This window comes from Lolium rigidum, chromosome 3 (assembly GCF_022539505.1).
Source record: "Lolium rigidum isolate FL_2022 chromosome 3, APGP_CSIRO_Lrig_0.1, whole genome shotgun sequence".
NCBI lineage: Eukaryota > Viridiplantae > Streptophyta > Magnoliopsida > Poales > Poaceae > Lolium > Lolium rigidum.
Window position 1 is genome coordinate 148,342,238 of NC_061510.1, and position 13,662 is coordinate 148,355,899.

General features: G+C 39.8%; 1 protein-coding gene across 1 annotated transcript; it reads left to right on the forward strand.

The window, feature by feature from the left end:
• Positions 1-6,039: 6,039 nt before the first annotated feature.
• LOC124702475 (branched-chain-amino-acid aminotransferase-like protein 1) lies at positions 6,040-13,439 on the forward strand. The gene is made up of 19 exons (XM_047234617.1): positions 6,040-6,287; positions 6,689-6,787; positions 7,456-7,527; positions 7,620-7,712; positions 7,859-7,996; positions 8,471-8,529; positions 8,653-8,755; positions 9,205-9,393; positions 9,501-9,601; positions 9,690-9,744; positions 10,024-10,110; positions 10,219-10,270; positions 10,681-10,766; positions 10,894-10,947; positions 11,066-11,149; positions 11,242-11,313; positions 12,247-12,327; positions 12,806-12,841; positions 13,088-13,439. The coding sequence occupies exons 1-19, from the start codon at positions 6,207-6,209 to the stop codon at positions 13,214-13,216; spliced, it is 1,671 nt and encodes a 556-aa protein (XP_047090573.1). The 5' UTR covers positions 6,040-6,206; the 3' UTR covers positions 13,217-13,439.
• The last annotated feature ends 223 nt before the right edge of the window (positions 13,440-13,662 follow it).

A 13,662-nucleotide genomic window follows, 5' to 3' on the forward strand; every position in this document is an offset into this window, starting at 1 on the left:
CCACTCCAAAACAGGAAAGTTCCGAATTTTCTAAAAAACGGGAAAGTCCTATGCTTCGCAAAGACAAAAAAACAAGGAGATTCAACATATAAGTTTGTTTATGTAAAAATAAAGATTTAATTATCCGTTTGAAATAGCTCAGAGCGCAATACATTGTTTATTGTCTGCAAAATAATCAAGATATCATATGTTTCTTGTACGGGGAGGCTGACATCGGGGACCCATGATCATGGGCTATGTGGCTATTACTAGTCCATTTAAATTATCCCAAAATTATTTATTAAATAGTATGAGAGGTATCCTCTCATTTAAATCTTTGTCTCAAGTAAGTCAACATGAGGTATTGACCTTGGTCTATATAATCTCATATTGTATTATTTGGTGATATTAAATTATTACTAAGGAAGTGTTAAATTGCATGAGGTGTAATACCTCATTTAAATCATTTTCCCAAATGATAAATATGAAGTGTTGACCTTGGTCAACATGTGTTCGTACCTTATTATTTGAGGAGATTAAATCTTAACAAGATTCAATGAGAGGAAATTATTTCTCAGAGAACCTAAATCGCAACCCTAATAATTATTTCAATGAGAGGAAATTATTTTTCTTAAAAAGAAAACAAAGTCAACCAACATGTGAATAATGTTGTGATGCTAGAATAGCTTGTGTGAACCATAGGTGTGCTTAGCCTAGCCTTAAGAGTTGTTTGGTGATTGTATACATCGTATTCGTTTATAGACGCTAGTACCGAGGAGTACCAGGAGGAGGAGGTCTACTTTGAAGAAGAGGAAGAGAACTTTGATCACTACATCAACCAAGGCAAGCTATACTCTTGCAAGCTACCTTAGTGCAAAGCTCTCCTAGAGCAAGGCACTCTTACATAATACTTTATGCTTAATGATTCCAATCCAAGTTTTTACCTTACAAGCTTTTGACTTTGGTTTATCAAAGTTTACTTTTGATTCATGATTCACTTGGTCTAGATATGGAGTAGTACAAGAGCATCACACTTAGCCTAGAAAGCTACAAGTTGATTAGTACCCCTCATGACTAGTTGCTAGTGCTAAGAACTAAAAGTGACTACTCTAGATGGGAACATGTGAACTGAAATGACTTTGAAAACCTTGGAATGATGAGTCATTCTATTGAAAGATTTTGAAGGTGAATGTGACTTGAATGACATGATGAATTTGATAAAAACTGATGATTGGGTTCGGATGCGATACCATTCCAATTTTACAAGTACCCCCACAATACCTGATTATGGGTAGGGCTTAACTGGAAGTTTATATATTTTAGTATGGGTTCCCTCTAAACAAGCGTCATAGGGGTTATGCCGAGGCTGCCTCCGTTGAAAGTGAAATGATGTGAAATGACGTGAAATGAGGTGAATGTCCGGCCCAAGCCTCGTGCGAGTTCCCAGGTTGACGGTTTGTCTTCACTGGGAGGCCAAGCTCATGGGGAGAGGTGCCTATACTAGGATATGTAAGTGAAAGGTTATGGTTGATGATCCGCATACTGAGTATGATTATTTAGGGATGTCCCTGACGGATGTAATCAAAAGTTGTGGCACAAGTGTACAACCTCTGCAGAGTGTAAACCTATTCGAATAGTCGTGTCCACTGTTATGGACGGTTGGAAAGGCCATCTTTGTTTCGTCATCAGACTAATTTCAAAAATGTGACATGTGAAGGGTGACTTGTGACTTGAACTTGAAAGGTGAATTTGAATTGATCACACAGAGTTGTGGGAATGACACTAATGTTACCACTTGAGTTAGTTAGGCAAATAAAGTATTTTACTACTAAAGTGCTTATGAAATAAAACTAGCTTTATGCAAATAAACCTAGATCTTAGAACTCCCTTCCTATAGTTGATAGTGCTTACACTAGTATTAGTTTGCGAGTACTTTAAAGTACTCATGGCTTTGTCCCTGGCTATTCAAATGACCAGACTATGAAGAGGAGAACCAATACCATGAAGATGGACAGCAAGACGTCTACGATAACTAGGACCACGCCTGACGTCAAAAGTTGCCTGTGGAACAGATGGACCGCGACCACTACTTCGCTTCCGCTATGTGTTGTGTATTTGGATCTCTAGATCCACTATGTTGTATTAAGACTGGATCATGTGATCCTTCGATGTAAGACAATTATGGTTTGTAATGAATGATGTTCTGTGATATCAATCTATTATGTCTCGCAAAAATAATATTCCTGGGATTGCGATGTATGACATAATAGGCATCTGGACTTAAAAAACCAGGTGTTGACAAAACACACCGCAGCCAGACCTTTCCGCCATGGCCAGACAACTCTGTCCGGTCGGACACGCCGTCCATGGCCAGACCATTCCGGGAACAATTTCCGTGCTCTGTGGAATTTGGCTGGACCAAGGGCCGGATTGATCCGGCCATGGCCGGACTACACAGAAACCACACACTGAAAGCCGCTATTTTCACATACGAACTTCGAGTTCGATGAACTTGGGCTTGTTGGAATCACAACAAAGAGCTCTACATGATCATGTAGAGAACCATCATATTCCTACAATGGAGCATAAGATCAAATGGGGAAAGGTTTAACCTATCTGTAAGAGCCAAACCGATAACACCTCCAATAGGGAAAATGGGACAACTTGAGTTAGGAAACTCAGATTTAGGTGAAACCAATTTTGATGGAAAGAGGATGAGAAGAGCTAGCCCAAAAGGAGATAAAATCTTAAGAACAATTGGAATATATTTTTCAATGAATTTAGAGGTGAAACCTCTCAATAGAAAGAACCGGAAAAAACTCCAATATAAAAAACGCAACAAGTAAACCATGTGGAATCCATTTTCGATGAACTAGAGCTTGTCATCAGAATAAGAAAAAGCTTTAAAACACTCATATGGATAAAATTCAAATAACAACCAAGAAAGATGATGCAAGGATGCAAAGGTTTGAGCTCTCTCCAAACGATAGACCGAGTTACTCACTCGAGAGTCTCTTGATAGTGCAGCAACTAACCTATAACTAGGTCTCCCAACTAAACAACGAGACCGGTAAGAAAGAGACCCTACCAAGACCAAACCTTAATCTTGCGCATTCCACTTGAGATCGATGATGAAGATCTCGACCGCAACAAGATGGAACACCCTTCTTGAGTGTGCTTGATTGATGATGTCTTGCGAATTGCTTCCTCATGATCCACTATGGGGGAGCTTCTTCTTAGGCGCATCTTCACATATCCATGATCACCATGGAAAGCTTCAATCTCATTATCTCCTCGAGATGGATCATCTTGAACTTGCACACCATTTCTTATTTCTTCCTTATGTTGATGTCTTGACGATACACTTAAGGGCTCACTTCATCTTCGTCTTCAAGACATACTTGTCACTTGATCTTCTTCATTTGCTTCTTATTGCAACCTTGAAGCCAACATATGGTTCAGCATTGACTATGGACAACTCTATAAATACAAATCAATGCAACCATTAGTCCATAGGGATTATTATCATTAACTACCAAAACCACACACATGGGCTTCATGCACTTTCACCCTCCACAACTCCGTGGCGGGCTCCTTCCTCGCCGCCTTGTTCTCTCCTCTGCAGCGGCATGGTGGGAACGAGCACAAGAACTCCCGCGAAATCCCCAAATCCTGCCGTCTATGGTCCAAAAATCCAAGAGGAACAAGCTCCCGAAGAGAATATCTCACAAACTTTCACCTCCACGTATCACGCGGAGAAGTCAAACCAAATTTCTCCAAGATCTAGATCTAGTGGATTCCCCTCACAAAGAGAGGGATTTGTTTAGTCAAGATGTAGATCTAGATCTTCTCTCTATTTTCCTCAAATATGAGCAAGAATCATGGAGGGATTAGAGGAAGAGGGAGCTTCTAAAATTCAACAACGTAGTAGAGAGAGAGTAGAAGAAGCAACTAGCTCAATGGGGAAGAAGGGGTCATATATAGCCCCCAAAACGGAATCTAACCAGTGGAAACACACCGCAACCAGACCTTCCCGCCATGGCCAGACGACTCTGTCCGGTCGGACACGCCGTCCATGGCCAGACCATTCCGGGAACAATTTTCGTGCTCTCTGGAATTTGGCTGGACCAAGGGCCGGACTGGTCCGGCCATGGCCGGACTACACAGAAACCACACACTGAAAGCCGCTATTTTCACATACGAACTCCGAGTTTGATGAACTTGGGCTCGTTGGAATCACAATAAAGAGCTCTACATGATCATGTAGAGAACCATCATATTCCTACAAGGGAGCATAAGACCAAATGGGTAAAGGATTACTCTATCTATAAGAGCCAAACCGATAACACCTCCAATAGGGAAAATGGGACAACTTGAGTTAGGAAACTCAGATTTAGGTGAAACCAATTTTGATGGAAAGAGGATGACAAGAGCTAGCCCAAAAGGAGATAAAATCTTAAGAACAATTGTAATATATTTTTCAATGAATTTAGAGGTGAAACCTCTCAATAGAAAGAACTGGAAAAAATCCAATATAAAAAAACGCTACAAGTAAACCATGTGGAATCCATTTTCGATGAACTAGAGCTTGTCATGAGAATAAGAAAAAGCTTTAAAACACTCTTATGGATAAAATTCAAATAACAACCAAGAAAGATGATGCAAGGATGCAAAGGTTTGAGCTCTCTCCGAACGATAGACCGAGTTACTCACTCGAGAGTCTCTTGATAGTGCAGCAACTAACCTATAACTCGGTCTCCCAACTAAACAACGAGACCGGTAAGAAAGAGACCCTACCAAGACCAAACCTTAATCTTGCGCATTCCACTTGAGATCGATGATGAAGATCTTGACCGGAACAAGATGGAACACCCTTCTTGAGTGTGCTTGCTTGATGATGTCTTGCGAATTGCTTCTTCATGATCCACTATGGGAGAGCTTCTTCTTAGGCGCATCTTCACATATCCATGATCACCATGGAAAGCTTCAATCTCATTATCTCCTCGAGATGGATCATCTTGAACTTGCACACCATTTCTTATTTCTTCCTTATGTTGATGTCTTGAAGATACACTTGAGGGCTCACTTCATCTTCATCTTCAAGACATACTTGTCACTTGATCTTCTTCATTTGCTTCTTATTGCAAGTTTGAAGCCAACATATGGTTCAACATTGACTATGGACAACTCCTATAAATACAACTCAATGCAAACATTAGTCCATATAGGGATTATTATCATTAATTACCAAAACCACGCACAGGGGCTTCATGCAACTTTCACCCTCCACAACTCCGTGGCGGGCTCCTTCCTCGCCGCCTTGTTCTCTCCTCTGCAGAGGCATGGTGGGAACGAGCACAAGAACTCCCGTGAAATCCCCAAATCCTGCCGCCCTCGATGTGTTCTGTTCCACCCAGACATCGAGACGTTCTGTGCATGGGACTCGTGTAGTCAGCTCTTGTTGATTCGTTTGGGCCGTTGGATGGCCAGTGGAGAGTGGATGAGAGGGGGCTAGTTACAACGGACATGCTATTTCCAAGTCACTGAATCCCCGTCCCTCGCCACTGGCCACTCCAAATCATTGGGAAGGGAAATACGGGGCCTGATAGGTGGGTCCCACATCCACCTCGCTATTTTTTCCATGTGTGCTGCCAACTTAGCACTGACAAATGGGGTCCACATGTCTGGACTGCTGTCTACATGCTCTCAAACGGTCATTAGTTCGATTTGTATCGGCACGCGTTAGACCTGATAGTTTTTTTTTTTAAAAGAAACCAAATAGGTAGTGACTAGTTAACCTAAAAATGTGGTAGTTTTTTTAATTTACTTGAAATGTTTAGCAATTGCATTGGGAAGGGATACGTTTTACAAATATGAAGCGGGGGAGGGGCCTATTTGCAAAACGAACATGGCGTTGCAACGTGTAGAACCCATCCCGTCAGTTGGGCAAAGCTGCAACGACGGAGGATTAACAGTCCTATGCACTAATGCACAAGTTGACAGTGGACACGCCATTTTGCCATTGTTTAAATGTTTTTATTCTTGTCCGTTCTTCTCTTTCTCGCAAAAGGAAAAAAAGTCCATTCCCTGTAATCCACCAGCGCAGCAGGTCCCTCACACGCCGCGCCTGGCCACTGCCCACTCCTAGTCCTAATCATCTCCTCATCGCCGTCATCGGATCAGAAGAATCCTACCGAATCCAGGCAAGAAGCTCCGACTCTGAGCGAATGGCGTCGTCGCCGGAGGTGATCCATGCCTGGTCGGCGCCGCGCTCCCTCAGCACCAGCCTCATGTACTCCTTCTCCCAAGTGAGTCACAGCCTCCCCTCCTCTTCCCTCCGCCCCAATCCCCACCCCCTCGCCCACTGCGGTCCGGTGTGTGAATCAATCTGTTGCTCTGTTTCCCGATTGGCTCCGCGTGCAAACTCTGAGATCACCGGATAAGAGATGAGAGCCCAATGTTGCATGTCTTCAGTCAACTGCTTATGCTGCCTTGCCCTTGCGCCCCGTTTCGCGTTGAATTAATAGGACTGCAACTAAAAGCTTTTTTTTTTGCGAAATTGTTGGAACTAAAAGCTTATTGCTGCAAGGAGTTGATTAGCTGCTTACGGAGTACATCTAATCATCAAATCATGCCAGCTCTGGGTCTTCGATTTTGGGTACCGGGGTTCTCAACTGACGAGCTCTGTCTTTAATTTGGCTTGCTCTAGAGGGATGACATGGATGTGCTCGACGAGCCTCTCTACGCCAACTTCCTGCGCGTCACTGGCTTCGACAGGCCCTACCGCGAGGAGCTTCTCTCTAAAATGGTAAGACTTGAACGATGCTTCTTGTGTCGTCTTATTATGGTTCCAATGAGGAGGGCATTCCTTGCATAGCCTGATGATTTGCCGCTGGTATTCGCCCAATGCCGCAGTGGCCTCATAGTTTCTTTCAGTTTACAAACAATGTTAAGACTTCTCAATCCATGCCGGAACTCAATTTGGCCAGAATCAGGGTTTGGTTTGAGCCAACGAGGTCGTTGAGTTTATATAAGTATTCATCTTTCTTTACATGAAACATGGCAGGAGCTCTTTTTTTTTACGAACTACAGTAGCCTTGCTACTGCTCATTTTTATAAATTTTTGGGTTTAAGGTACAAATTTATAGAGCTAAGCTAATAACAAAGAAAACTATTTACAACTTAAAAGAAATTAGATGATGCTATCTATCCATGATGCAAAGAGAGAGTATGCTTTGGCAGGAGCTCTTTGTGTCGAATGAACATGTGCTATTTTTTTTTGTCAGAGTCATTGCCTAGGTCTAGGTTTAAGTCGAAAATTCTCGTTATATTTATTAGCCAGTGTCCATTTCATGTGGAAAAATGCCATCGTGCGCCATGATCTTTTTTTACCTCTTTTTCATACCAACCATTTTGGTAATACGATATGAATTCTGCCTTAGATATAGTTCAGACATTTGAGCATTTCCAGTGCAGGATCCTGATGGCAATAAAGTTGTCAATGATGTCATTTTCGGGCCAGGAGAGAAAAAATATCGTTATTGCAAGGTGTGGTTTCACTTCTCAAAGTGTCAGCAGATAGCGCTCTATAGATTAGTCAATTATTCTTCATGGATCTCTTTTTTCCCTTTTATGTGTAGCACATTGCGAAACAGCGCCTCCCTAACCTCACAGCAGACCTGATGAAGAAAGGAAAACATTTCATATTGATACGCAACCCTCTAAATATCCTGGTATTTGCCTCCCATTTGTTTTAGTAGCGCTCACACATGTTGCTGATTTGTTCTCTTCTATTTACTAATTCTGTACAAGTTACTTTCTCTCTGACACTTTGCATATTATGGAAAACCTCCTTCTAATAGCATTCCATATACCTCAGCCATCATTTGATAAAGTTGTCCCACCGTCCTTCATGGAACTCGGTGTAGCAGAACTTGTTGCAATATACAGTGAGTTGCGTGAGCTTGGGTGCCCTCCACCAGTGATAGATGCAGATGATCTGCAAAGGGATCCTGAGGTAAATCTATTGCTGGTTGTCCGAATGGTTTTATCTTTGTGAGGATTATCTGTTGCACTGCACCTAATAATAATACAAATATGCATATAGGATCAGCTGTTACTTAATAGTAGGCTGTTTCAAAGAGCGTTGCATTGCAGTCCTCAAGCTATTAGGATAGGCTAATTCAAATTGATAGATTTTGAATTTACACAAATCATCTGTTATTATGTGTAGTAGGTGTCTTGAAGGGCCTGGCAATGCAGAGCATCAAGCTATTAGGACTACTAAACACCGAACTCATAAATTTGAATTCACGTCAGTTTTTATGGTTTGCAATGATGGTGTCTGCAGTGGGTTTTCATGTTTGGTACATTTAAACATTTGAATGCATGAAGCCATTTTGATGGTATAACATCGTTCAGTACCTTTGTAATAACCACATTTGCAAATCGCAATACAATTCAATGCAGTTTGTTTGCCTTTCAAATGCAGGCTGTCTTGAGTGGACTATGTGAAGACCTGGGCATTCCTTTCCAGCCACAAATGCTCAAGTATGGGTGTTGTGCATAATATTTAAATTAGTTTCACTGTCCTCAAGTATTATGTATTTTGTAACATGCATAGAAGGAGGTGATGTGCTTCTTATGTCATTTGGAATTGTTTTAAACTCTTAGATGGAAAGCTGGCCCCAGGGACTTTGATGGTATTTGGGCCCCTTGGTGGTATGAAAGTGTGCACAAATCTACGGGCTTCTCTAAATCCCGCCATTACCCTATGGTAAACCTGCATGGAATTTCTTTCTTGATTTCTAGTACTTTATTAGTACCTCTATATTCTACTCCCCGTGTCCCGTAATATAAGACATTATCACAACCAATATATGAATTAGCAGGTTGTAATAAACGAATAACATCTTATATTATGGGACGGAAGTAGTAGTTAACTTTGCATAGTTAGTCAGTCATATTTGTAGTGGTAAGGACATGGTGATAAACATTAACTCTAGAATTATTAGCTCTTGTAGCAAGGCCTTCTCATAATTCGTTCTAATATACAGAGCTGCATGAGTATTTTGAGAAAATTAGGCATCCATTTAACCCTTCCACTGAACTTCGTTCATTTTAAAAGTTTTCTCTAAAAGGTTATCAAGATGCAATTGACTTTATCTTGCTTCTGTATTATGTGGCAATTAAAACATTGTTAACATTGACCTTATTTAATTGCAGACTTTTCCATTTGCATTTTATGACCTGCTTGAGCAAAGCTTGCCCTTTTACAATATGCTGAAGCGCCATGTAAGGAGAACAGCAGGAAACCTACAACCACCACAGTCTGATCCTCCTCTTCCTGTCCCAGAAAATAAAAAAATTCTTGTCTGGGTTGGAGATGAGCTGTTGCCACGTGATAGTGCCAGGGTATGTACTGGTAACTTTCGCTATGCAATAATAATCAGTACACCATTAAACTGGTCACACTTGATCAGTTCTTTCCATTCTTTTTTCTAATCATCTATGTTGTAAAGGTTTCAGTGTTTGATTCCGTTGTACAAGGAGGGGATGCTGTGTGGGAAGGATTGCGTATATACGATGGGAAAGTATTCAAACTTGAAGAACACTTGGATAGGTGCAGTGACTGTTCTATTTATTTTTAACTTGCCATATCTTTTCTGCTTATGATCTATGCCTTAACCCTCTTTATTATTTTCTCCTAGATTGTTTGATTCTACAAAAGCTATGGCGTTCAGCAATGTGCCCAGTCGTGATTGGGTAACTACTTCTAATTACCTGCTTCTCACTATGTTATTTATAGTATTACAAAAAAGAACCATGTTTCTGCTTGTTTGGTAGGCATCCTATTGAGATTTTAAATGTTATTTATAGTATTACAAGAAAGAACCATGTCTCTTCTTGTTCGGTGGGCATCCTTCTATCGAGATTTTAAATACTAGTGCATTTCCAGATTTTGATTTCAGAGGATAGTTGAAGGCCCACTTTGAAGTTTGAACTATTAAACTGACTAGTCACTATGTACATGTTCTAATGCAGATTAAGGATGCAATATTTAAGACTCTTAATGCGAATGGAATGTTCAATAATGCACATATAAGGCTCACTCTCACCCGTGGGAAGAAGGTAAACTACAGATATAAATTGATTAGTGTTGTCACTTCTATAGTGTGTATTTGCAATCGTTTTTTCCACGACCTTACTTATTTTCTTCATTGCCTGTCTTAACTGTAGGTTACATCTGGAATGAGTCCTACTTTCAATCTGTATGGGTGTGCCCTGATTGGTACAAATTTTGATCCCACTTTTATTTTTCCTTTCATGTGTTTTATATGCTTAAACATGTACACCAATGTTAGTTTCTGCCTTCTGCCTAATTTAAGTATCCTATAGCACATGGATAGATTAGCATGATATAAAGATTTAAGCACCAGTAGTGGTTAGCATGATAGTCTTTAATCACTTCTTGTGACTAGCGACCAGTGCTGGTGTGTAAGACCATACTAGTCAATTCACTAATCTCAGTCCAAAATATAATGACTGGTGGTGCCTGGTTGTGGTATCAATGTCGATGTATTTACTGTACTTTATTATGGCAAATGATGCATGCTGTTGTGGCTCTATTTGGTCCATTCAATTTTCATTGGAAGACTGTCGATGCAACAATAATAAGACCTTACGTTTTGTCTTCTTCAGTACTTGCAGAGTGGAAACCACCAGTTTATGATAACTCACATGGGATAAAGTTGTCAACTGCCACCACACGTCGTAATTCTCCAAATGTAAGATTCATTTAAAAAAAATTGGCTTTTGGTTTCGCACCTGTTAAGTTTTTGAATGCAGAGTCTAATTTTATTGTTTCTTCATTTAACAAACTTTGACCTTGGCTGTTCTCATGACTTGTTTCAGAGTGTAGATTCAAAGATACATCACAACAATCTTATTAACAACATTCTGGCAAAGGTAATTTTTCTTCAGATTTGAAGCCATAATCTATGTATCTAACAAGCTCCTTGAAATTTATCTAAAATGAAGGCATTGAAAATTGTACTGGGCCTCAAACAATTTTTCTTTTGTGCAGATAGAGGGCAATCTTGCACAGGCTCAGGATGCTATCATGCTAGATCAAGATGGTTTTGTATCAGAAACAAATGCAACAAACATTGTAAGCGTACATAGTATGTACTATTATCATCAGCTGGAATAGCTCAATATTCGTCATATGGTTGTTCTAAAAAATGCCTGTGCCAACTGCAGTTTATGGTTAAGAAGGGCATTGTGTTGACACCTCATGCTGACTACTGCCTTCCAGGAATTACACGTGCAACTGTAAGTCTAATCATCTTCCAGTTGGAAATACTTGGAACAATTTTATAGAAGTGGTTCCCTCCAATTGAAATGGCATGTGCGAAAACTTGAGATTTTCTGTCCTATCGTGTTGTTTGCCAATTCTTATTTCAAGGCCCGAAGTTGTTTAGTAGTACCCAACTCAGATCATAAACCTGTACTTCATACAGCTACATATGTACTAAAAGACTTACATTCAAGTAATGAGTACATAATTAAATTCTTCTGATTCTTATCACTCTAGTAAATGGTGACTGGAGCAATAGGTCGAATTACTATATAAAGAAAACATGTGAACAAAAGCAAATCTTGATTAAAAAAGACTATTTGTCCAGTGGATACAATCTGCTCATGGTAAGATGACTTATGGGTAAAATAACTCTTATGAATTATGCCAAATAAATTATTCTTCCCACTTTGATAAAGAGATCCCAATGCAATTTTGAGAACGACCAATTTCTGTCTTTTTTATTCCATCATGGAGACACTGAGGTTTTTGATTATGGGCATGCTCTGAACTATCTTTGGAACAAAACGTAAAATAATCGAAATGCGAAAGTGGGAAGTTATCATAAATGTGAAGCCTTAGTATCTTCCTCTATGTGTTCTGCAGATTCTACCCAATTGCTTTATTTGGATAGTGGTCTGTGTTCTTTTTCCCCGTTTTACTTGAAAACTTATACTAGAAAATCTTTGTCTACTGTTATATTCTGTAGAAGATGTTATGAATAGGTATTGTTGCATCATGACTTGCAGAAATATATTGTCGTTACCTACATGCATGGAAGAGGAAATTTGTTAGCTCAATACTGAATTGTTCTGCCATTTCTAGGGTTAACATACATGGTTCGACAGAAAACCCCAATGTTCCTCTTTACTGAAGTTAATATTTTTCATATCATATGAAAATAACAGGTCATGGATCTTGTTGTCAAAGAAAACCTGGTACTACATGAACGGCGAATTAGTCTATCTGAATTTCATGCTGCAGATGAGGTTAGATATTTTATTTTAAGGACATTTCATCTTGCTCTTCTGCTGAGGGTTTTTTTTTTTTTTTTGCTATGGAACTGTATATTTTCCTGTGTACTGAAATTTGCATTTGCCTACTAAACTAAATGAATGAAATAGCAGAAACATGCTTTTAATTATTAAGAATTTTAAAATTGAAATTATTTCTTTTCCGTTCTGTGTGGGTTTTAGTTTCCTTGTGATTGTTAATAAACTTAAATGATTCTATAGTTAAAAGTCTCAGATACATGCATGTGTTATTTTTTTTTTTAGAATGAATCATGCAAACTTGAATCTTGTTTTAGAAGAACTTTTAACTTCATACATCTCCTTGTTGACGAACTGCTCTAATAAGAAAGTTTGCATATTTTCAAATACTACAGTTTGTTGTAATGCACTATTTCATTGGTATGTTCAACTCTATATGGAAGTTGCACCTTCGTAATGTGGTTTTCACATGCAGGTGTGGACAACCGGAACAATGGGCGAGATTACACCGGTGAGCTTACTTTTTTGCACTGAATGGTCATGTTTTACAAGGATTGTCCTTTTGAAGGAAGTCTACTTAGATGGCCATATTTTCTCGCACTGCCTACTAGTATCTTTTCTTAAGAGTGTTTATTTTAAGCTAGGTTTCTCCATTTTTCCATAATCAGAATATAACAATGGTACTCCAACTAAGAGACTAGTGTTGCGACATCCTACAGATGATACATCAGTGCTGACATATTCTGAATAACAACAGGTCGTGATGATTGACGGGCGTGACATTGGTGACGGGAAAATTGGTCCGGTCACAAGACAAATCCAGAACGCATACAAAGTCCTGACAGCGGGGTTAGGAGTACCAATACCCAGGAATGCCGAGGCATAATGATTTGTGTAGACACTCCAGACATTTGTTATTCTATGGGCCAACTTCCAGGGAGACTGATTGTAGCAGTCTAGAGTAATACTAATAAATAGTCACCCATAGTCGCTAGGCTTTCAAAGACGTGCCTGGGAGTTATGGATTCAGTAACCTGGGAGGTTATTTGTGAAAGTGGTATAGTGAACAGAAAACTGAGTATTTGAAATAATGGGGGTTATCGATTCAATAATGTACATGTGCGCCCTGAACCTGTTCATGTTATTGGAGAGCTATTGCTGATCCTGCAAACCCTCCTGGCGGAACAGAAAACCGAAGCTAATAGAGGTGGTTTATTTATTGCTTGATTTCCTCCTGTCCGTCAGTCCAATGTATTGTGATTATGTTGCCAAGGCAGTGCACATGCATGGTACCAACATAAGTAATGCAATGCTTGTTACAGACTTCCTGTG